At 47.2% G+C, this 25,539-nt stretch overlaps 1 protein-coding gene across 1 annotated transcript; it reads left to right on the top strand.

The window, feature by feature from the left end:
• The first annotated feature begins 566 nt into the window (after window positions 1-566).
• On the top strand, window positions 567-25,539 carry LOC116957105 (purine nucleoside phosphorylase-like). Its single transcript, XM_032979068.2, has 7 exons — window positions 567-705; window positions 4,303-4,372; window positions 5,483-5,585; window positions 8,021-8,124; window positions 18,369-18,544; window positions 19,194-19,384; window positions 22,062-25,539. Exons 1-7 carry the CDS (start codon window positions 683-685, stop codon window positions 22,307-22,309), a joined length of 915 nt encoding a protein of 304 aa, XP_032834959.1. The 5' UTR covers window positions 567-682; the 3' UTR covers window positions 22,310-25,539.

The following is a 25,539-nucleotide window of genomic DNA, read 5'->3' as shown; positions in this document are numbered from 1 at the left end:
TACACATGCTACAGGCCCTGCACTAGCTTCATCCGGCAATGCCAGCTCTACTTCATATCCATTGGCTAGAGGTTCCAGCTCCACTCCTGTTCTCTGCATCCCCAGCTCTCCTCCAGCCTCCTCGGCTCCAGTAGCTCCAACGCGACTCCGGCTGCACTCCAGCAATGAGAAAATGAGAGAGAAAATGGGAAAATCTGTTCTACCTCCAGAGCCTCGGAGCCTTCGACTGGCCAAACTTTCTCTAAACCTCTTCTTGCCAACCTCACCCACCAAATCCCCCCCCCCCCCCCACAATTAAACCTCAAAACCCCCTTCACACCCTCCACCCCCCTCCACACCCCTCACACCCCTCCACACTCCCCTCCTCCCTCCACACCTTCACGTCGCGAATCACCGCCAGGCACTGCGTGGTGACCGCAAGTCGCCCGCAGTTCGGGCGAAGAGAGAGAGGGGGAGGGAGGGAGGCGAGAGGGGGGATGGGGGGGGAGGCGAGGGAGGGGGGAGGGAGGCGAGAGGGGGGAGGGAGGCGAAGGGGGAGGGAGGCGAGTGAGGGGGGGGGCGAGAGAGTGACCCTCGCCGCTGCCTGCAGGGGCACACGGATCGGAGTGGCCGCTTGTGCGGACACTGAAGCCAGGGGCGAGAGTCAGGAGGGAGGCCGAAGAGAAGCAGCGGTCGAGGCGACATGGCTGATTCTCAGCGTTGTGGGTAAGCAGTTACGATTGTCATAATAATCTGCAGTGTCGGATGATCCTCGTCACAGAAGTAGCTACACATGTGTAGTAGTAGCTACTACTACACATGGTGTAGTAGCTACTACTACATGTGTAGTAGTAGCTACGGGCCCCGCACTTTAAAGGGCCCCGCGCTAAACGCTTTCAAGCTATCAATCCCGGTTCAGTGATTCTGCACTTGCTCTATCACTGTAGTACTATAATGCCCTAAAATTGTATGAACGACTGGGTGTTTAAGGTGAGCGATTTGTCGGGTATTCGGCTGCATAGCGCATAACAAAAAAATACAATGACTTTAACTATGCAAGTTTAAAAATAAAAAATAAATGTTTTAATGTTGCTGCCAGCAACCGCGCCCCGAGGAGCCGTCGCTACCTGCAAGCTCTGCAGTCCTCTACATATTCAGTTACCAGTCAATTAACGAGTGTGCATACATGTGGGGGAAAACACTCCACCACATGCAGTCGAGACGGAGGTGGTGGAGTCCACATTTTTTTACGCGCTTTTATTTAACTCACTCTGTCTGTTGTCATTGTTGTGTCCTCAAATCTTGTAACTCAATTTTAACCCACTTCTCAATGTGGTATCGACTGCGCAAACTTGGTACACTGATGTCATACTGATGACAATACCATATTATATAATTAAATGTTTATTTTTTTAAAAGCAATCTTTTGAAAATCTTATGTTTCGGCTCGGGTCAAATTGTCCACGCTCAACTCACGTTGGCTGTAAAATCATCACGGGTTCCCCCCCCCCCCCCCCCCCTTACGTTACTGGCAAGCTTCGGGTCCTCTTCCTGGAGTCGTGGTGGAGTTCTTCCATTACTAGCACGGTACATTTCATTAAAGCGTGGTTTGTTTGTTTTTTAAAACATCATTTTTAAACATTACTTATTGATTCTGCTGCCCTTGTCCCTGTGAGCCTTCACGGAGCTGGATTCCAAGCCACGTGCAGAGCCACCACGGGCGCAGCTATGAACGCTGATGCGAGGCAGCATGTGGACCCCACCCCTGGTGGTGGGGCTCACTGGTTTGTCGTGGGAGCACGCCAGGCGAACAGATTTGAGACCCTGGCTTCCTGCCACGGCCTGGCAGTGGCGAGCTGAGTGAAGCCGCTCTCCCGTGGGATTCGTGGCAAGCGGTAGTTTAGATCAGCGGTCCCCAAACTTTTTGCACCAGGGACCGGTTTCGTAGAAGACAATTTTTTCACGGACCGGGGGGGGGGCGGTTTATCATTGGGTCTTTCCCCCTTTTCAAAGAAACTCTCCAGCGAATTTTGTTTTTGGACTCATTGTGGCTACTAGGGGTTAGCTTGTGGGCTTATTCATTGTGGCTACTAGGGGTTAGCTTGTGGGCTTAGTCATTGTGGCTACTAGGGGTTAGCTTGTGGGCTTACTCATTGTGGCTACTAGGGGTTAGAGCTTGTGGGCTTAGTCATTGTGGCTACTAGGGGTTAGCTTGTGGGGCTTACTCATTGTGGCTACTAGGGGTTAGAGCTTGTGGGCTTACTCATTGTGACTACTAGGGTTAGAACTTGTGGGCTTACTCATTGTGGCTACTAGGGATTAGAGCTTGTGGGCTTAGCGGCTACTAGGGGTTAGCTTGTGGGCTTACTCATTGTGGCTACTAGGGGTTAGAGCTTGTGGGCTTACTCATTGTGGCTACTAGGGGTTAGAGCTTGTGGGCTTACTCATTGTGGCTACTAGGGGTTAGAGCTTGTGGGCTTAGCGGCTACTAGGGGTTAGCTTGTGGGCTTACTCATTGTGGCTACTAGGGGTTAGAGCTTGTGGGCTTACTCATTGTGGCTACTAGGGGTTAGAGCTTGTGGGCTTACTCATTGTGGCTACTAGGGGTTAGAGCTTGTGGGCTTACTCATTGTGGCTACTAGGGGTTAGAGCGTGTGGGCTTACTCATTGTGGCTACTTGGGGTTAGCTTGTGTTTATTACTCATTGTGGCTACTAGGGGTTAGAGCTTGTGGGCTTACTCATTGTGGCTACTAGGGGTTAGAGCTTGTGGGCATACTCATTGTGGCTACTATGGGTTAAAGCTTGTGGGTTTACTCATTGTGGCTACTAGGGGTTAGAGCTTGTGGGCTTACTCATTGTGGCTACTTTGGGTTAGAGCTTGTGGGCTTACTCATTATGGCTACTAGGGGTTAGAGCTTGTGGGCTTACTCATTGTGGCTACTAGGGGTTAGAGCTTGTGGGCTTACTCATTGTGGCTACTAGGGGTTAGAGCTTGTGGGCTTACTCATTGTAGCTACTAGGGGTTAGAGCTTGTGGGCTTACTCATTGTGGCTACTAGGGGTTAGAGCTTGTGGGCTTTCTCATTGTGGCTACTAGGGGTTAGAGCTTGTGGGCTTACTCATTGTGGCTACTAGGGGTTAGAGTTTGTGGGCTTCCTCATTGTGGCTACTAGGGGTTAGAGCTTGTGGGCTTACTCATTGTGGCTCCTAGAGGTTAGAGCTTGTGGGCTTTCTCATTGTGGCTACTAGGGGTTAGAGCTTGTGGGCATTCTCATTGTGGCTACTAGGGGTTAGAGCTTGTGGGTTTACTCATTGTGGCTCCTAGGGGTTAGAGCTTGTGGGCTTACTCATTGTGGCTACTAGGGGTTAGAGCTTGTGGGCTTACTCATTGTGGCTACTAGGGGTTAGCTTGTGGGCTTACTCATTGTGGCTACTAGGGGTTAGAGCTTGTGTTCTTTCTCATTGTGGCTACTAGGGGTTAGCTTGTGGGCTTTCTCATTGTGGCTACTAGGGGTTAGAGCTTGTGGGCTTACTCATTGTGGCTACTAGGGGTTAGAGCTTGTGGGCTTACTCATTGTGGCTACTAGGGGTTAGAGCTTGTGGGCTTACTCATTGTGGCTACTAGGGGTTAGAGCTTGTGGGCCTACTCATTGTGGCTACAAAGGGTTAGCTTGTGGGCTTACTCATTGTGGCTACTAGGGGTTAGAGCTCGTGGGCTTACACATTGTGGCTACTAGGGGTTAGAGCTTGTGGGCTTACTCATTGTGGCTACTAGGGGTTAGAGCTTGTGGGCTTTCTCATTGTGGCTACTAGGGGTTAGAGCTCGTTGGCTTTCCAACACTCTTACTGAGACAAGTGCGCAGTGCGGGAAAGGGGCGCGGACGGAGGTGGTGAATAATAAAATAATTGTCGCGCCACGCGCGGACTCACAGCTCTCACCTCCTGCTGTGCTGGCCGGTTCCTAACAGGTACCGGTCCGTGGCCCCGGGGGTTGGGGACCCCTGGTTTAGATAACCGCTCCACCGTGGCGCCCTGCGACGACTCGATGGAGGTGCTGCCACGACCTCACCACCCATGCTGACATTGCGTTGGGTGGGTCCTTAAGAAAAAAAAAGCAGTCGCCTCTAGGCGTTCGAATGCAGCGTTCGCATCCCATTCTGCCAGCCGGACTGCTCCCAGGATCGCTATCACGCTGCAGCCAGGGTGGAGGAGAAGCCGAAAGGGATGGAGTGGATTTGAGGTTTAGGAACATGACGGGTGGTGGCGAGGAGGATGATGGGTGAGGAGGTGTGAACGTGTGTGTGTGTGTGTGCGCTCGTCCAGGCGATACTCGTACGAAGACTATGAGCTAACAGCGCAGTGGCTGCTGTCCCGCACGGAGCACCGGCCAAAGGTGGCTCGCTGTCTCCACATCATCAGCACCGCCACTAACACCACTACCAGCACCACAGTCACTATCGCCACCACCACCACTATCGTCACCAACACCACCACCACTATCGTCACCACCACCACCACAACAACAGTCACTTTTATTATCACCACCACCACTACCACCACCACAGTCACTTTCCTTAACACCACCACCACCACTACCACAACCACAGTCACGTTTATTATCACCACCACTACCACCACCACAGTCACTATCATTAAACAAAGACAAATATTCCCCGTACAGCGGTCCCATGGTTAACGATGTTAATTGGTTCCACGAAACTGAATCGCTTATTGAAAATATCGTTTATCGAATATAGGAAATACATGTTAAAGAATCAATTTGTTCCAAGACGATCGTAAGGTTGACCTTCACCCTAAAAACATAGTTTATAATAATTAACACACAATTTTAATAAACGTTCTCAGAACATATTAAAGCATTACTATTAATACAAACGTGGATAAACAATTAATAAAGAGTGTAAAAAGGTGCATAATTTGAGCATAAAATAAAAAAAAATTTATTACCTTAGGCTAAAGAGATGGATGGCTTAAAGTAGCCGGTTGCTCTCAAAATGCTCATAAAAGGGAATCGCTGATTGGCTGAGATCTGCCGAGTCCACGTAGGAGCACTCCGATTGGCCGAAATTGCCAGCCGCAGTATATCGTTAAACGAAAATGTATCGTTAATCGAAACAATGGGAGCCTATGGGAGGCGGATCGTTCATTGAAATATCGTTCATCGATGGCTTTAACAGACTGTGGGGGCATGTGTTATTCGCGAGCACCTATAAAAATCCGTCACGGTACACAACGGGGGTGGGTGGCCAGCACCACGTCCGGCCCCCCTTCGTCTCCCCAGTGGCGATGTTTGCGCACCGAACCCAGGTAACGCATTTGACGCCGAGTCGATCGAGGTGAAGCCGAGGACCGCTCCGGATGTTCATCACCGATGTTGGCCGTGAGCGGCGATCGAACTCCGTTCGCTGGGTTCGTAGCACGCCGCTCTAACCGCTGCAACGACCGCTCGCCACGCGAGCGCGTGTGTGTGTGTGGCGTGGAGGTCGCGATCGTGTGCGGCTCTGGCCTCGGAGACCTGGCCACTCAACTGTGCGACGCCAACGTATTCCACTACCGCGACATCCCCAACTTCCTCGAGACCACCGGTACGCGCCCTGCCGATGAGCGTCAGCGAAGTCAAAACTAGTTCAATGAAATGCCCGTGTAAGCACTGGTCTACGCATTTTTTTATTTTTTTTTAGACGTCGTCTGCTTCAGAGATGAAATGTGCCGTTTATTATTGATGTTGATGTGCTGAATTCAAATATGACAATCAAAACAACTGATTGGCTACTGTTCCCAAGATATTAACGTTTGTATAGTTTACGTCTGTCTCTTGTGTAGATAGAGTTTTACTCATAAATTGTAAAGCTAGGTCTTGTCACGTGTTTATGGTACGCGCCCTGCTGATGAGCGTCAGTGAAATCAAAACTAGTTCAATGAAATTCCCGTGTAAGCACTGGTCTACGCATTTTTTTTAGACGTCGTCTGCTTCAGAGATGAAATGTGCCGTTTATTATGGATGTTGATGGTGCTGAATTCAGATATGATGATCAAAACAACTGATTGGCTACTGTTCCCAAGATATTTACGTTTTTATAGTTTACATCTATGTCTCTTGTGTAGATAGAGTTTTACTCATAAATTGTAAAAACCTAGGTCTTGTCACGTGTTTATGGTTGATTTACATGATAACATGTCACCTGTCCTGGTCATGTAAGATTATAAAAATCGGTAAAAGGGTTACATACATAACATGTATTATGAAACAAAAGGCAAAAAAAAACCTATTATGTTTATATAAGTACATAGTTTAGTCATTATTATGATCGGTGCGCCAAGTAAAATGCTTCTTCCAGATGATTGCTATTGAAGTGGAACCGCGCCATACCAGCTGGGGCGTTCAGTGCCCAGACCATCCCGATCAGTGTCAGTAAGGTCGGAACTTTAGGCGATCGCTTATTGCATCAGGGTACAAAGTTATCGCCTCCTCAAACACTGCACAGCCATCACCTTGAGGAGAGACGCGGTCATGAAGCCCCACAACCGGTGGTTGTATTGGGGCGCCTCCCTTCCTCCTCCTCCTCCTCCACACCCCCCCCACCGCCTCTGCCCCCTGCGTTCACCTTCCTCCACCCCCCACCCTCCTCCACTTTCCTCCACCCCGACCGTCCTCCACCACCCCCCACACTCCTCCCCCCCACTTTCCTCCACCCCGACCCTCCTCCACCCCCCCCAAACCCTCCTCCCCCCCACCCTCCTCCCCCCCACCCTCCTCCCCCCCCTCAAACCCTCCTCCCCCCCACCCTCCTCCCCCCCCAAACCCTCCTCCCCCCCACCCTCCTCCCCCCCACCCTCCTCCACCCCCCCACACTCCTCCCCCCTCCACCGCCTTCACCCCCCTATTTAAATGCATGTAGCGTCATTGATGCTCGTTGCATCCAGCAATGCTGCTGACTGATAATTAGATGTGAGCACGGAATCCTATTTATAGCAACTACCAATCAAATGAAAAGCGTCGGAAGATTTTAAAAAAATATATGAAGAAAAAAATTAAACAAATCAATAAATTAGATTCTAGATGTGAAGCTTTCGTGACTGCAAGGATTCATACTCTTTGGTTTTATTCGGTAAAGTCACCACGTAGGTAAAATAAAACAAAATAAAAGAAAAATAATTATTTGGTTTTATTTTATCTACGCGACTTTACCGAATAAAACCAAAGAGCAATAAATTATAAATTAGATTAGAAGCTTTCGTGACTGCAGGAATTATTCTTTGTTAGGGGTCGTCCATAAATGACGTCACACACCTAATGGGGGGAGGGGGGGTCAGATATTTGTGACGATGTGTGACGAGGTGGGGGGGGGCGGTTGAGAAATGTGACGTCACATCAAAATTCGCAACTTTAAATAAATATAGACAACACGTTCTACTTAATTAAATAGACTTATTAATAAATGTTTTCTCCTACAACATCAGAGTGCAGCGCCACATTAAACACGCACTACAATGACAATAGTTTAAAGCGATTTGAAGCATGTTTTATTTTATTTTTTTTGGGGGGGCAGAGCTTTGTGACGTCATCTTTTTGAGGGGGGGTTCTGACTTTTTGTGACGCCGTGTGACGAGGGGGAGGGGGCGGGGTCAAAAATCGTCCAAAGACGCGTGACGTCATTTATGGACGGCCCTTAATATGATGACGCTTACAGGTATGATGAGCGAGTACTCTTGCGGCTGCGTTTCGCAATCGTCAATCCGGGCAGTTAGGAATGCATTAATCATTACTCTTTGGTCCTTTCGGTAAAGTCACCACGTAGGTGGGAAATAAAATTTAAAAAAACTATTCGTTTTACCGAAAGGTCCCGCAGTCACAAAAACTTCAAATCGATATTGCATTCATCATTGTTTCTGCCGCTATATCGCAGAGGGTTGCGGCTACGAGAAATGTTGCGTGTCGTGAAAGTCGTCAGTCTCGCACACAAAGGCGGGGGTTGGTGAGGTGGTGGGGTGGGGTTGGAATCTCTCCTTGTGAGTGTAGTGCCAGGGCACGCCGGGCGGCTGCTGTTCGGGCTGCTGAGCGGGGAGGTGTGCGTGTGCATGCAGGGCCGCGTGCACGCATACGAGGGCCACTCTATGGAGCAGGTGCGTGCCTCCAGCATCAGCGCCGGCGCATCGACTTGGCACGCAGGGGGCCTCCGGTTGAAGCCCCTGAAGTGCCCCCCCCCGCCCCCCGCGCCCCCCATCTCTGTCCACGCAGAGGTTGTCACTGGGATGCACCAAGCCTGATTCCGCAGGGCTGGGGACATCCGTGGAGGGGTGGGGCAGTCAGATTACTTTTGCAGAGAGGTGAAAGCCCCTTTCCGACTGGGGCTGGTAACCGGTAATAGGATACAAAAGTCAGGAACCGGCGATCGTGTCCAGTGGAATGTGAGCAACTGATGGGCCGATTGGGTCGTGCGAACGTAGAAACCGCACAGGCACAAGTCACCACGTGATGCGTTTGCCCTTGTGTCTCGGTTTAAAGTTGAAGTTAATTTAATTTGTTACGCCGATGGTCCCATTTAGCCAGTGAGCCAGCTATTTCACAAGGTACATCAGTGGTGTGGAAACACAGCAACAACAAAACCAAAACATTGGCGTTGCCCAGAAAAAGTTTAGGGTCCTTAAAACTATTGCAAAACATCACAAACGAGGCGTTCAGCGGTCATAAATGGAAACGTATACACCGGTCAAAAGTGTCATGGAAAGTTCGTTACGTGTGCGAGCAAGCTAAAATGTTTTCGTATAACAGTGACATACACACACACACTTCCATTTAAAGCTTTCGTGACTGCAGGGATTCATATTCTTGGTTATTTCAGTAAAGTCACCACCACGTAGAAGGGAAACAATAAAATAATAAAAATATAAAACAATAAAATTATCACGACGATTCGACTGCAACACAAGAAGCAATCATCATCAGGTGTGAAAACCACAGCAGGAAAATGTTTAAAAAAGTGGCGGGTTTTTTTACGTCAGCACCACGGAGAGCGATTTGGCAGTTATTCAGATGGACGAGTCCTTCTGTTTTGATTTAAAGCTTTCGTGACTGCAGGGATTCATATTCTTGGTTCTTTCGGTAAAGTCACCACCACGTCGAAGGGAAACAATAAAATAAAAAATATAAAACAATAAAATTCTCACGACGTTTCGACTGCAACACAAGCAATTAAAAAAGCCACTTTTTTCTTAACCGCCACACTTTCTTGCTGTGATTTTCATACCTGATGATGATTGCTTGTGTTGCAATCGAAACGTCGTGAGAATTTTATTGTTTTATATTTGTATTATTTTATTGTTTCCCTTCTACGTGACTTTACCGAAAGAACCAAGAATACAAACACACACATCGCAAAAATGACAGTGCAGACGTCGGAGAAAGAGGGCACTCACAGTGCAATTGCAACTATGCGCTGTGTTTTGGTTTAATAAGGAAAAAAAGAGGGGCAGTGAAGGGAGGGAACTAAGCTGTCGATGTGCGGGGGAGTGTATTCCCGAAACAGATGGTCTCTCCAGATATTAAGGGGGAACGGATTGGAGTGAATGTACAGGTTGCGATGACGAGTTCTATCGGGGGTCGCCAAGGGCTAAACGAAGAGCGGAGTGGTGTAATGGAATGAGACATCTGAGGGTCGATTCGACAAACTTGGCGGTAGATGGTGGCACAATCATCACATATGAGCAGGATGGTGGCTTTAACTGTATTCAGGTGGGGTTAGCGGTGGAAAACAGCGTTTGTTTCTGTGTCAGAATCCAATTTTGGTTTGCTCACACGGTGGCCACAAGTCACAACCAGACTCTCCACTGTTATAACTAGATTAACGTCCCATATCTGCGCCAGCGCTAAAAATCTGCGGTGAAAAAACTGCAGATAGAAGCCCCGCCCCCCGTGGGGAAGGGGTGTGGCTTGCGCCTATATATCTTAAACTAGACTAAAACATTTTTTTTATTTTACCAGGTAAAGCCCACTGAGCTATATAGCTCTTTTTCAGAAGCGACCTGGTCACAAATGATATATCAGCGAAGTGGTTAATGTGGAAATGTATCGTACAGGAAACCCTGGAATATCGCTGGTTTATCATTCGCGGTTTCGACCTATGGCGAACGACCTCTTTGCATCCAGTTTTAGCCCTCGCGGGGCATAGTTTTGGCCTTTCGCTGGTATGCTGAACCCACGAAAGTACCGTGTCATTGGATGATTCCGTGGTGCGAGGGTGGTTTGGGCGAGGGACGTGCAAGCATCTCGCGGACAAAAGTCTCCCCACCACATATAGCCACTTAACAGACTTAGTAGAGGTTTTTTTGGGTTAGATCGTGTAAATATATGAATGTGTCGTTAAACCCGCCAGTAATTACAACTAGCTTCATCAGGCAACAGCCAAATCTGTCTGTTTCCTCATGTTAACTTAACAACCTTTACTAGTTGGCTGTGTCAGGTGGTGGAGGGTTTAACGACACATTTATATATTTACGCGATCTAACCCAAAAAACCTCTACTATGGATGATATTGTTCGCAAAAACCTACGTGTTAAACTGTTGGGGCAAGTGCTGTTAGCGAGCACGTATGCAAGTTGGCACGGCACACGAGGTGGTGGGTGGCCAGCACCACGCCCGGTCGCCTTTGTCTCCCTAAGTGGTGACATTTCGGGTTTGTAGTGTAGCACGCTAAGCGTAGCATTACTGCACAAACACACACTCGCTTTAAACTTTGATTTGCAGTGATTCATATTCTTGGTTCTTTCGGTAAAGTCACGTTGAAGGGAAACAATAAAATAATAATATATATAAAACAATATTGTTTATATATTTTTTTTATTTTATTGTGTTTCTTCAACGTGACTTTACCGAAAGAACCAAGAATATGAAACACACTCGCTTTGTTTCATCGGTAAGTAGAGTATTTCTACTCATACTAGCTTTACTACCCGGCTTCGCCCGAGACTTGGATTCTTGTCTTGGATTAATACACGGTCTACGCGGAGGGTGGTGGGGCAGGGGGATGCGTGACGTCAGCAGGCACACTGCGTGACGTCAGCAGGCACGTGACGCTGCCGCTTGCGGGTGACATCACAGATGTGACGTCACCGCTCACTTGCCGTGCAAAATATATCCATTATTGCGCCCCCCCCCCCGCCCCCCAAAATACAAAAGTTGATTTTTATACTTTTTGCATTGTGTACAATCTGGAAGCTACCCACACGCCAAATTTAAAGTTTGTTGCATGTCGGGAAGTATGCTAAACATTTCGAACAGACACACAGATATTCACAATTTCCCTTTTATATATATATAGATTTATTGTCCCAGAATGTTTTTTGTATCGGATTTTTACATGTTTATTTCAATTATTTTTTGTTTAGTATATTTTGGTATACAGTATACTACTTAAATTTTGATTTAAAGCTTTCGTGACTGCAGTAATTCATATTCTTAGTTTTTTCGGTAAAGTCACGTTGAAGAGAAACAACAAAATAACAAAATATATATAAAACAATAAAAAATTCTCACGACGTTTCGACCATAACTCAAACGGTCATCATCAGGTGTGTGACCGTTTGAGTTATGGTCGAAACGTCGTGAGAATTTTTTATTGTTTTATATATATTTTGTTATTTTGTTGTTTCTCTTCAACGTGACTTTACCGAAAAAACTAAGAGTATACTACTTATTTGAATTGTGATGTGTCTATTTTTGCTGATTGGCTTGGCCGTCGCTTCACTCCCCCCACGATTTTTAGCCTCTCTGCTGCGCTCTTTGTTCCCGAAGGGACAGGGTAGGCACGATTTGGTCGACCCCAGGTATGTTGGCTGGCCCGATGGGCCTTTCAAAGCTGAGAATTGACCCCCCCCCCACCCCCCCACGTGGGTGCGTCATGCTAGGCGAGTGATCGGGCTCGGGCCTACCTTGCCTCCACGATCCAGCACAGGTGTTCGCCAATGGCCACCGCCTCCAAAACGTTTGGAGCTTTCTGTCGCTTACAAAAATAAATCGCACATATCAGGGCTGGTTAGCTCTGGTTTGAGTGTTATGCAGGTCCTGGCAAGGAAGCAGAATATTAATATCTTCTGCTTCGCGCTTTCAGATGCGCATCTGTGGCCGTCTGGAACGCTCTTCCTTCTGATGTTAGGAAGCCACTGGAGCTATGCACTTTTAAATCTATATTGAAAACTAATTTCTTTAGAACTGCTTTTTGTGTTTAGTTTGTTGTTCTTTTCCCGCACTTCGGATTAGCACGGTTGGCTATGTAGGGTGCGAAAGAAGTTCTACATGCATACAGACATAACACTGGACCCTTGACAGTGGCCACCAGTCTATAAAGAAAGTTTCGAGTCGAGGCTAATGCCTAGATATTTAAAGTTGTCAACCTGCTCAATAGGGTGAGACCAGAGCCACCACGTGCATAGGTGGTGAGACAGGTTTTGGGCAGCCTGAATATAACATAACTTTGGTCTTTTTAGCATTGAGGACCAGTTTTGGGAATTAAGTTTACGTTTACGTAAGCCGTGTTGTAGATGCTGTTGTAACTCTTCTTTGGTTCTTTCGGTAAAGTCACGTAGAATGAGAATAAAATAATAAATTGATAAAATAAAATAACACAATAATCATTCTACGTGACAATACCGAAAGAACAAAAGAAGATGAATCATTGCAGTCACGAAAGCTTTAAATCGAAATCTGTTGTAACTCCTCCATGGAATTTCGGGACGCCATCAGGGCTGTGTCATCAGCAAAAAAGGTGAATGTCAATAAAAGGTAAATGAGCAGACCTTCAGCCGCTGGCTTACGCCACTGCTCGTGGGTGGGGTCTCCTCCACTAGAGGGAGCTCTAGAGAGGGTATTTGGTTTACTCATCCACATAGCAGACGTCCAGGAAGAGATGGACATTCCCACCATTTACCCCACTGTGCACTACCCGCCAATCATAGACTACCTGTGGTGAACCCATTTATGCTGGTGGATGGACAGAGCTGTCAGGAGGACTGAAGACAATTGCCCCCTTGTTTCAGCTGCCCAGCCGGGGCATGCAATGGAACAGCAACCTCTGCTTTGCAGGTCCCGTAGTGCGCAGACTCACCACTCCACAACCATGGCCACCACTGCCCTCGGTTATTAGTTGAAAAAATATAAAAGTTCTTATTACTCCAAACTGGATTTGGAGCTTTCGTGACTGCAGGAATTGCTCTTTTGTTCTTTAAAGTCACGTAGAAAGAAAATTAATTTAATAATAATATAATACGACGTTTCGACTGCAACACAAGCAACCGTCATCAGGTAAGAATGAATGGGAAAACAAACCTGGTAACTCATATTCTTAGTTTTTTCGGTAAAGTCACGTTGAAGAGAAACAACAAAATAACAAAATATATATAAAAAACAATAAAAAAATTATCACGACGTTTCGACCATAACTCAAACGGTCATCATCAGGTGTGTCGGTTTGCATAAATTTATTTTGAAAACGGCATATGTATTTATTTATATAAAAAAAATAACGTTTGCGTCACGCGCAACGATTGGCAGTTTGCCAGGACTAGTCCATCTATTTTTTGAAAAGAGGAGGGGGGAGACGAAATTTGTTTTTATGTATGCTGTCTGAAAGCCACTGTAAGCGTGAACAATCAATCAAGAACTGAAATGATTTATCAAATCTTTCCAATGATTGCTAAGATAGAATCCATCTTCTCGGTTGAAATTGTCTCTGTGCTTGTATATGTGGATAGCCTCATGAACGAATCTCTCATGGAAGCCAGATGGCTTACAAAGAACCTCCGTCTTGGAAAAGTCAATGGCATGTGAGCCTACTGAATTAGAACAATGATCTGCTATGGCCGAGGTGTTGGTCCTACCGTGTTTAAGGTCTGCTTTATGTTCACGAATGCGGTCCGAGATATGGCGTTTGGTTTCTCCAATGTAACTACTACCACAGAGGCAACTTAGTTTGTAGACACCAGGGTATTGTATGTCCGGAATCACATCTTTTACAGACGGAACCAGATCACGGATTTTATGTAATGTGTTGAAACGGACCTGGATCTTGTGTTTATTCAAGATTTTGGAGATCTTTTTTGTGATCCCAGCAATGTAGGGTAAAGTGATGGTTTTGAAAGGCTCCTCAAGAGGGTTTTTCTTCATGGTTTGAGTGATAGCTTTGCGGATTGTATAGTCGGAGTAACCATTAGCCCTAAGAGCTTGGTGTACGTGCTTGAGTACACTGCTTATGTGTTCCTGGTCGGATATGCATTGGGCTCTATGATACAGAGTCTTGATGAGAGAATTCTTCTGTGATGGATGGTGGTGGGAATCCGGTTTCAGATAAGCATCCGTATGGGTAGCTTTCCTGTAGACAGAGTGGCTCATTGAACCATCAGGTCTCTTTTTAATTAGGACATCCAAAAAAGGTATCTTGCCATCTATTTCAACTTCCATGGTAAATCTGATGGCTGGGTGTATGGAATTGATGTGGTCGAAGAATTGGTCTAGAGCAGGCCGGCCATGTGGCCAGATGACAAAAGTGTCATCCACGTACCTCTTCCATAAGGTTGGGCGCAGAGTGGCAGTCTGGATGGCGTCAGTCTCAAATTTCTCCATGAAAATGTTAGCTATAACTGGAGAAAGGGGGGAGCCCATTGGGGTGCCCTCAGTTTGTTTGTAGAAAGTTCCATTCCAAGTGAAGTATGTATTGGTTAAACAGTGTCTCACCAAGGGGGGTACCTCAGTGTTTAGTCCTTGATGAACCAAGTCTTCAATGATTGCAATGGTGTCAGGTACAGGAACCTTGGTGAATAAGGAAACTACATCAAAACTGACAAGCAGGTCGTCTGGGGACAGGGAAATACCCTTGATTGTTGATACCAGGTGAGTAGAATTTTGTACCGCAGAGGTGGTTTTTCCAGTGAAAGGACGCAGGATTTCAGACAAAAAACGAGCTAGTTTGTAGGTGGGGGAGCTGATAGTAGAGACTATGGGACGAAGAGGTGTATCAACTTTATGTATTTTTGGTAAGCCGTATAATCTTGGTGGCCTGGCAGCAGAAGGTTTCAACGAAAACTGTTTAGATTGATCAATTAATGCGGTTGAATCAGAAATTATTTTGTTGGTTTGTGTGACGAGGCTGTTGGTGGGATCTCTTTTTATTTTTGTATAACTACCATCGTCGAGTAATTCTTTAATTTTGTTGTTGTATTCTATTTTATCCATGATAACAGTAGCGTTGCCTTTGTCAGCTGAGAGAACTACAATATCATTCCTCTTTTTTAATTTATATAATTCAAAACGCTCATCTTTGCTGAGGTTGCTAGCTGGCATCTTAGCGTTTTTAAGGGTTGCAGCGATTTCAGATCTTGCCATCAGATTTACCATGGAAGTCGAAATAGATGGCAAGATACCTTTTTTGGATGTCCTAATTAAAAAGAGACCTGATGGTTCAATGAGCCACTCTGTCTACAGGAAAGCTACCCATACGGATGCTTATCTGAAACCGGATTCCCACCACCATCCATCACAGAAGAATTCTCTCATCAAGACTCTGTATCATAGAGCCCAATGCATATCCGACCAGGAACACATAAGCAGTGAACGCAAGCACGTACACCAAGCTCTTAGGGCTAATGGTTACTCCGACTATACAATCCGCAAAGCTATCACTCAAACCATGAAGAAAAACCCTCTTGAGGAGCCTTTCAAAACCATCACTTTACCCTACATTGCTGGAATCACAAAAAAGATCTCCAAAATCTTGAATAAACACAAGATCCAGGTCCGTTTCAACACATTACATAAAATCCGTGATCTGGTTCCGTCTGTAAAAGATGTGATTCCGGACATACAATACCCTGGTGTCTACAAACTAAGTTGCCTCTGTGGTAGTAGTTACATTGGAGAAACCAAACGCCATATCTCGGACCGCATTCGTGAACATAAAGCAGACCTTAAACACGGTAGGACCAACACCTCGGCCGTAGCAGATCACTGTTCTAATTCAGTAGGCTCACATGCCATTGACTTTTCCAAGACGGAGGTTCTTTGTAAGCCATCTGGCTTCCATGAGAGATTCGTTCATGAGGCTATCCACATATACAAGCACAGAGACAATTTCAACCGAGAAGATGGATTCTATCTTAGCAATCATTGGAAAGATTTGATAAATCATTTCAGTTCTTGATTGATTGTTCACGCTTACAGTGGCTTTCAGACAGCATACATAAAAACAAATTTCGTCTCCCCCCTCCTCTTTTCAAAAAATAGATGGACTAGTCCTGGCAAACTGCCAATCGTTGCGCGTGACGCAAACGTTATTTTTTTTATATAAATAAATACATATGCCGTTTTCAAAATAAATGTATGCAAACCGACACACCTGATGATGACCGTTTGAGTTATGGTCGAAACGTCGTGAGAATTTTTTATTGTTTTTTTATATATATTTTGTTATTTTGTTGTTTCTCTTCAACGTGACTTTACCGAAAAAACTAAGAATATGAATTACTGCAGTCACGAAAGCTTTAAATCAAAATTTAAACCTGGTAACCTTAGAAATAGAATGCAATACAACACAGAGAGTCGGCTAACACACCAGTCAACACCCTACCTGGTTGATTACGTTCTTCCAAAGATTGCAAAATTTGAGAGCGAGACAAAACACAGACACAGAGACACATAGGCAGACACAAGCAGAGAGAGACACACACAGAGACACACAGAGAAACAACGCCTCTGTGTCGAGGCCTTAAATAGATAGTGGGGGGGGGGTAGATAATTAGCGTGTCAATGAGAGAGTTGTGTGAAAATCCTCCCCATAGCGGCCGGAGGAGAGAAAATGGACCTATCCACAATCAAGCATGGCAAATTTTGATTTACAGCTTTCGTCACTGCAGGGATTCATATTCTTGGTTCTTTCGGTAAAGTCACGTAGAAGGGAAACAATTAAACAAAAAAAATATCACGACGTTTCGACTGCAACACAAGCAATCATCATCAGGTGTGAAAATCACAGCAAGAAATTTTGAAAAAAGTGGCGTTTTTTATTGCTTGTGTTGCAGTCGAAACGTCGTGAGAATTGTATTGTTTTATAATTTTTAATTATTCTAATGTTTCCCTTCTACGTGGTGACTTTACCGAAAGAACCAAGAATATGAATCCCTGCAGTCACGAAAGCTTTAAATCAAAATAGATGGACTCGTCCATCTGAATAACTGCCAAATCGCTCTCCGTGGTGCTGATGTAAAAAAAAAGCTCTTTTTTTCAAATTTTCTTGCTGTGGTTTTCACACCTGATGATGATTGCTTGTGTTGGAGTCGAAACGTCATGAGAATTGTATTGTTTTATATTTTTATTATTTTATTGTTTCCCTTCTACGTGGTGACTTTACCGAAAGAACCAAGAATAAGCATGGCAACATTTAGAGAGAGAAATAGGAAGTTTGAGAATACAAACTTAGTAAAATTTGGAAGTGAAATGCAATGCAACACAGAGAGTCGGTTAACACAGAGTTAACACATAGCCTGTTGATTACGTTCTTCCAAAGATTGCTAAATTAGAAGTTGTGTGATTTGTGTGGAAATCGTCCCCGTAATCAGTATTAACTGCGTTTTACTGCTTTTTTTTATTTGGGCAAAACAATTATGTGAACAACGGTACTTCTTCTACACATCGACATGGATATATCGATATATATCTCAGTGCGTCATTACAAGATGCTCACCACAAGTGCCATTGGAGAAACAAATACATTGATATGAATGGAAAATCAATGAACCATCGCAGATATTGTGAAGACAGCAGCGGTCGTCATAACAACCAATGGGAATGAGTTATAGGAAATACCAAATAAGGAAGGGTACAATGGCAGGCGCCAGGAAAAATGTGGCACTTTGCTTAGCTAATAAGTTCGCTAAACAAGACGTCTGGAACACGCATCAGAGTATATACCATGCAGCAACGTGCCCACAGAACATGCACAATCGGTGTGTATAACTACCTCTTGCTGCAACGTGCGGATCATGTAGATATGAACAAAGAAAACGGAAAGCTAAAAAGTGCGCCAAGAAGCATTTGGAGGTGCACGCTTGTAATTGACAATGAGAGGCAGGAGAGGAACACGTGTATTACAGAATAAATGCGCGTTAGGGACATCATATGGACCGTTCAGAAAATAGAGTTGGCTTGGGCAGGACACGTCCTTGGTGTGTGGTTGAGATTAATGACAAAGTGGACGTCCACCATCATGCAGAGGTGCTCGATGTTTTGTTAAATCACAATACCTTGAGAGGTGGCCTTCATGGCGTCGGAAATTGCTCATGACTGATGGCGATGATAAACCTGATGCTGCGTGCCTCCATCGCAGATCACATATCCCGTACGAGTGTTCAAGCTGATGGGCATCGAGACACTGATTCTCACCAACGCAGCTGGAGGCCTAAACCCCGACTACAAGGCTGGGGACATCATGCTCGTGAGAGACCACATCAACCTGCCCGGCCTCATGGGCCTCAACCCCCTAGTGGGGCCCAATGACGAAAGGTGGGAACTAGAACCCTCCTCCCTCCTCATCCCACCACCTCCCTCACTTTGTGGCTGTCATGGGTGCTCTCTCTTTGTTGTCAGCCTGCGGATAACACAACCGTGATTTTAACAGCAGCACTCATTTCAATGAAACTTACAAAAACACCATCTTCACCGCCTCCTAAAATTCCACCACATCCGCTGCCAACTATATCACCATCACAACCTCAATCACCACCACAAACAATTCTACGTCTATTGTCAACACTTCACCACCACCATCAAAAGACAGATTATTCCCCTTATAGCCTTAACAGACTATTGGGATAGCACCACACATGGCCGCCTTTTCCCTCCCTAGTAGTGTTGTTTACACACTGAACCAGGGACTCATTTGAAGCTGATTCAACCTTTGGCGAGGACCAGGATCGGTTCAGGCAATCGTCAATGCTGTCGGCTGTGAGCAAAAATCTAAATCGGGCTGGAATGTCCGTAGCGCAGCGCACTTTGCCGCTGCACCACCACTATCTCCGCCACCATCACAACCATCCCCAAGCACTAGGACGAACCTCCACGTACTCTTCCAACGTCTTTCTGGGCACTATCGCGACACTGCCTGCCCCCCCCCCCCCACTTACATCTGCCACCTCTTTGTACCCTCACCCAGACTGGGCGTGCGCTTCCCATGCTTGTCGGACACATACGACCCGGCCTTGCGGCGCGCGTGCTCGCGCGTGGCGGCGCAGCTCGGCGTGACAGAGTTGGTGCACGAGGGCGTGCTGTGCATGCAGACGGGGCCCTGCTATGAGACGGTGGCCGAGAGCCGCCTCCTGCGAGCGTTCGGCGCCGATGCCGTGGGTGAGTCTCACGGCCACGTGCTCCTCATCTACATATATATACTGGAAAAGGGAAATTTGTGAAATGTGTGTGACTGTTCGAAATGTTTAGCATACTTCCCGACATGCAACAAACTTGAAATGTGGCGTGTGGGTAGCTTCCAGACTGTACACAATGCAAAAAGTATAAAAATAGACTTTTGTATTTCTTTTTTTTTGAGGGGGGCTCAATAATATATTTTGCACGGCAAGCGAGCGGTGACGTCACATCTGTGATGTCACCCGCATGCGGCAGCGTCACGTGCCTGCTGACGTCACACATCCCCCCCCCGCCCCAACCCTCCGCGTAGGCCGTGTGTTAATCCAAGACAAGAATCCAGGTTCCCGGGCGAAGCCGGCTAGTAAAGCTAGTTGTCCATAAAGCGTGCGGCATTGCTTGGCCCGGCGGAGGCAGCGGCGGCAGCAGCAGCGCGTTCGCCCGCTCATTGCAGAGGTTCTTGGTTCGAATGCGGCAGACCGCCCTCCTTAACACTGCAGTGTGTGTGTGTCAACTGTTAAATACTGCATGCCGTCTGCTTCACAGCGGACCGAGAGATGCCCCGACGTCATTTGAAATGAGTTAGCCATTGTGCACCGGCGTCACAGGGTCCATATTTACCAAATTTGAAAAATGACACGAAAAATTACTCAGTTGGAATTGCACTTGGCAGTAACATCGCCCCGCTGCTGTGTCACTCCTGTGGACTGTGTGAAAGACAGCAGCAACTTCCTGCGTGAGAGCCTGGGCTATATAAATGATAGCGTCCCATACAATGTGCAAGACATTAAAATTACATTCAGGGAATCCTTGGTCATTACACGTCATCGCTGATGCAGCATATCAATTCACACAGCACATCACGCTAATGCCACATCAATACTCGCACATGACCACTGTTAAAAAAACATTAGCTCCACCACCACCACCACCATCTACAGCACCACCATTATCACCACTGCACCCACCATCAATATCATCGCTACTCTCATTGCCGACAGTGATATAGCGATAGCTGATCCATTATCACCACCAATATCAGCATCATGCCACCCACCGCTCAGTGCTGTGGTATTGCATGTCCTGCATGCCTGCCATGCCCCACACGTGCCCCATGTATGTACTGTGTCCATGTGTGTTTTATGCGTGTCCCATACCCCATGTCTATCCCGTGTGTCCCATGTCCCATGAGTATCCCATGTTCCATGTGTGTCCCATGCCCCAGTCATGGCCCATGTGTGCCCGATGTCTCACGCGTCCCATCTTGGGTTTCGCATATCCTGGAAAAAACAATCCTCTACCTCCTCTGTGGTACTGGGCGGCAATGACGTGGTGACTGTGAGCAATGCCATGGGGGGAATAGCCAATTCAATCGGTTGACCTGCTCATGGCGATCGTAGCCACTGCAGCGGCCAACGGGGACTATGGTCGGGTGTCAGGGGCTGGTAACCCCTACACTTGAGGCTGCGGTCCCTCAAATATTTGAGGTAGTCTCTCCCTGTGAGTGGCTGGCTGAGGTGCCATCTGTTGAGGAAGTACTGAAGGCAATCCGGAGTCTGAGACCAGGAAAGGCAGCGGGCAGAGATGATCTCCCAAGCGAAATGCTGAGGGAGGGTGGTGTTTGCGCACACACTGCCCTACATGACATCATTATAACAGTCTGGACCACTGGATGGGTTCCACAGGATTGAAAGGAGGCCCTGGTGGTCCCCTTCTTTAAGAAGGGGGACGGAACAGACTATATTCTTGGTTCTTTCGGTAAAGTCACGTAGATAGAAAATAAAAAATAAAATTAAATAAAAAATAAAATTAAATAAAAAAGACATTGAAAATAATAAAAGCAAAAAAGACTTACGACGTTTCAATCGCAACACAAGCGATTTCCATTACTATTTTAAATTTTTATTGTGTTTTTTTACATTTATTCTTTTCAATTTATTTTAAATTTTAATTTTATTTTCTTATTTTTATTTTCTATCGACATGACTTTACCGAATGAACCAAGAATATGAATTCCTGCGGTCACGAACGTTTTAAGTTAAAATTTAACCACACAGACTGTAACAACTACGGGGGCATCTCAATACTCAGTGTGCCGGGAAAGGTCCCTGGCAAGGGGACCTTCAACATCACCTTGCCAGCACGCTGAGGAGGAGCGTGTAAGGGCCCAATGTGGTTTCAGCCAGATAGGCTCAACGGGTGCGACACGAGCTAGAGAAGAGATGCAATATGGAGCTGAGTGGACTTGCCAATGATTGGTACCAGCGGTGTCAAGATCGACGTCTGCGATGCAGTCTCGTGAAGTACGCTACTGGGCAGTTGGAGCCAGTTGCTGCGGGGGCGAAGGGCTATACCCACAACAATGAGTGAAGCACCGGCTGGCTAAAACGCAGCAAGTTGGCACAGCAGGAGACACAGCTGATCCATCCGCGAGTCAACCCATAGCACCCGGGTTCTGTTCTGTGACCCCCTGCCAGCGAGTCTTCGACGCTCCACGTGGCCTTTAAGTTGCACATGGCCTGGCACAAGTGCCGCGGTGACGCCACCGCCCACCAGCTCAGTGGTGAATGGCGGCCGTCATCCCACGTCCCATGCGCGCGTGTGTCACGCGGGTTCCGATGTCACGCGTGTGCGTAACCCCGCGTGCAATATGGCGTTGCAGGCATGAGCACGTTGCCCGAGGCCGTGTGCGCATACCACTGCGGGTTGCGCGTGTTGGCGCTCACGCTCATCACCAACATGGCCGTCTGCAACTACCGCAGCGAGGAGCGCACCAACCACGCCGAGGTGCTGCACACGAGCAGCATGCGCGCCGTCGCCCTGCAGACCCTCGTCAGCGCCGTAGTCGGGCAGCTCGGCCAGTTCCACCGCGGGGGCGGGGGCGGGGGCGCCGCGGCTGCCATCGATTGAAGAGGGGTGGCAGCGGCGGCCGAATGACGCTCAAACGTGGGACCCTGCTTTGATTGGAACGCGAACCTCTGTCAGATTCCGCGCCCTGTTGATCATTCACACTTTGCCCGGAAGGTTGCTGTCCACCATTAGCGATGCCTCTAGTAGAGGTGGTTCTTAAGCTTGACTGCAGCCTGAACCCAAAGTCACTTTAAGATGTTTTCCTTGTTCGTGTTTTTGTTTTTTTTGTTGCGGTTGCACCCGATTCAAGAGCATGGCTCACAGGGCTATACCAACATAAATGAAACTATGAACTAAACCATTGGCTCTCGGAAAGGGCATCTCGCATCCCAGGTTAAGAACCACTGATCTAATACTATGCTCCGTTTCTCACAGTCGAGGTATTCTTCTTCAATGTTTGCAGTGTTTTGCAATGGGCATCTTTACTGCACTTAGCCTTGTAGGGGCGCCACGGTATGCATGGTGTATTATTGGTTTTAATCTTAACCCTGACGCCTCTATATTTGGAGTTTGCATGTTCTCCCCGTGGTCACGTGGGGTTTTCTCCAGGTCATCTGGTGTTTCTCTACACATTGAGAAACCTGCGTTTAGAGCATTTGGCTGCTCTAAAGTTCCGCATGTTAACGCACGTTGAGCTATCATTGGTGTGCAGGTCACTTGTGAAAAAGAGCTTCATAGCTCAGTGGGAATTACATGGTCAAAATAAAAAAAAGAGTTAAATAGTTTTCGGGCAACCTCAAGGTAATTTTCCTTAAATGATTTATTGCGTAATAATAATAATAATAATGTCGATTTTAACGCACCCCGCAGTATTTTCTCTCTCGTAGAGATCACGACTCGGGTCTAAGGAGGGGCCACAGATGAGCGGGAGGGCAGCAGACAAGGCGGTAAAGAGCCAGCGCTACCACTAATTTCCAAAGCTCTGCAGTCCTCTATCGGGAGAAATGCCGAGGCTAAGGAGTTTATATAAGTGTGGACGTCAGGGACTGGGACGTGAGAGAGGGGGGAAGAGAGCTACGCTACAGAGACTGCAGTTACAGCCGCTGTTGGCGCCCCAAAGCAAAAACACATTCTCCTGCGGAGGGGGCTGGTAGGAACGTTGGGTTGCTCGGTCAATGGCCAGGGTCAACGGCGGCGGCACCACGTGGTGCATTCCGCAAATACGCCCGACTGTGAGGGCGGGCACAAGCCGGCATGAGTAGGTGAAACGTTGAGATTTATAAGGGCACCACGGGGTGACCAGCCCCTCCCCACCCACCCAGCCCCTCCCCACCCTCCCCTCCCCACCCAGCCCCACCCTCCCCACCCAGCCCCTCCCCACCCAGCCCCTCCCCACCCAGCCCCTCCCCACCCAGCCCCACCCCTCCCACCCCCCACCCCTCCCATTTTTGGTTGCACGACGGACGGACGGACACAATAATCCCCTGTGGGCTGGTGGTGGTGGTGTAACCAGGAGGCTCCAACCAGTAATAGCAGCACTGTTAAACGCTGCAATTGACTCGGTAAAATAGACGAGTACCTGTCACACCAATTCATCTTGTTACTGAAATGCCCCACGGAGGCTGGTGACGACTGCGGCACTATCTCAGGCGGTGGCTCAAAGCCTCTCAGGAGCGGCTGCTGTTGATGCCCTTCTCTGCGAGTGTTCGGTTTACGCTTCGTGGCACTCGCAGCTCAACTAGGACATGTAAGCCATCTGGATACCATGAGAGATTCGTTCATGAGGCTATCCACATATGCAAGCACAGAGACAATTTCAACCGAGAAGATGGATTCTGGCTTAGCAATCATTGGATGGATTTGATAAACCATTTCAGGTCCTAATTGATTGTTCACGCTTACAGTGGCTTTCAGACAACATACATTAATTTTTCGTCTCCCCCCTCCTCTTTTCAGAACATAGATGGACTCGTCCTTCTAAATAAACTGCCAAATCGCTGCGCGTGGCGCTGCCGTTGGCGTTTTTAAATAAATAAATAAATGCATCTTTAAAAATAAATAATTTATGCAAACCGACACACCTGATGACGACCGTTTGTGTTATGGTCGAAACGTCGTGAGAATTTTTATTGTTTTATATATATTTTATTATTTTATTGTTTCCCTTCAACGTGACTTTACCGAAAGAGCTAAGAATATGAGTAGGACACGTTCGTCAAAAAAAGACAGGACCATGTAACATAGGCGGCGTGATGCGAGAAAAAAAACTACTGAAGGCAACTGAGAAATGAATTGCAGAAGACACGGGCCAAAGTGACCGGGATCAACGTGAAGTCATCTCGACGGGGCCCCTCCTGCCTCCACTTGCCGCTGTTACGGAGCAGCGGACGGCAAGTCTCAGCGTTGGGCTTGCTTGCGTTGTTGGATGGTTGGCGAGTCCTTAGCTGCGCATGGTTGTCTTACAATGAGTCCGCAGAAGGGCGATGTTGCTGCTTTCGTATGTGTGGACTGTGCACAGGCAACGTAAATCACGGGCCAGGCGGAGAGTATGTGACGCGTACTGTGACACACACACACACACACCACACCACGTGGACATGAGGGGCCGTCCATAAATGACGTCACGCGATTTTGGAAGATTTTTGACCCCCGTCCCGCGTCGTCACACGGCGTCACAAAGTCAGACCCCTCCCCGCCCCTCAAATATGACGTCACAAAGCTCTGCCCCCCCCCCCCCCGCCCCCAAAAGCATATTTCCATTTTTAAAATAAAACACGCTTCAAATCGCTTTTAAACTATCGTCACTGTAGTTGCGTATTTAATGTGGCGCTGCACTCTGACGTTGTAGGAGTGTTGTTATAACAATTGGCGTTGTTATAACAATTCTATATTCATATTTAAAGTTGCGCATTTTGACGTGACGTCACATTTCTCAACCCCCCCCCCCTCATCACACATCGTCACAAATGTCTGACCCCCCCCCTCCACCCCCAGGTGCGTGACGTCATTTATGGACGTCCCCTTAGTGCACGCAGTGTTGATTATAATCTGCCCTTCGTAGAAGGGGAGGTGGTGTAGGTTTGGAGTAATTAATAATTATTCATTGACCCCATTGTTTCTGGGAGGGAGGGGGGGTGGTGTAGTGGTCTATGTTGGTGCGGAGCGTCAGATGGTCGAGGCACTGGCTGGCCGAGGCTCTGTCTTATCAGCGGCTGTTGCTGCTGCTTGGCCTGACATTCTGTGTTACCTTCTGTATGAATAAAGTCCAATCTGCATGTACGTCTCAAAAA

Source organism: Petromyzon marinus, chromosome 69 (assembly GCF_048934315.1).
Source record: "Petromyzon marinus isolate PM22_M1 ecotype Great Lakes invasive population chromosome 69, UKy_Petmar_22M1.pri1.0, whole genome shotgun sequence".
NCBI classification, from domain to species: domain Eukaryota; kingdom Metazoa; phylum Chordata; class Hyperoartia; order Petromyzontiformes; family Petromyzontidae; genus Petromyzon; species Petromyzon marinus.
The sequence above is the reverse complement of the archived record's forward strand: the minus strand, read 5'-3'. Positions and strand labels throughout refer to the sequence as shown.

Bases quoted from the DNA above. Each gene is read 5' to 3' on its own strand.
- LOC116957105 (XM_032979068.2), top strand. From the start codon at position 683: ATGGCTGATTCTCAGCGTTGTGG. The intron at 8,125-18,368 runs GTGCGTGCCTCC...CCTCCATCGCAG, and splicing joins AGGGCCACTCTATGGAGCAG to ATCACATATCCCGTACGAGT. The intron at 19,385-22,061 runs GTGAGTCTCACG...ATGGCGTTGCAG, and splicing joins GTTCGGCGCCGATGCCGTGG to GCATGAGCACGTTGCCCGAG.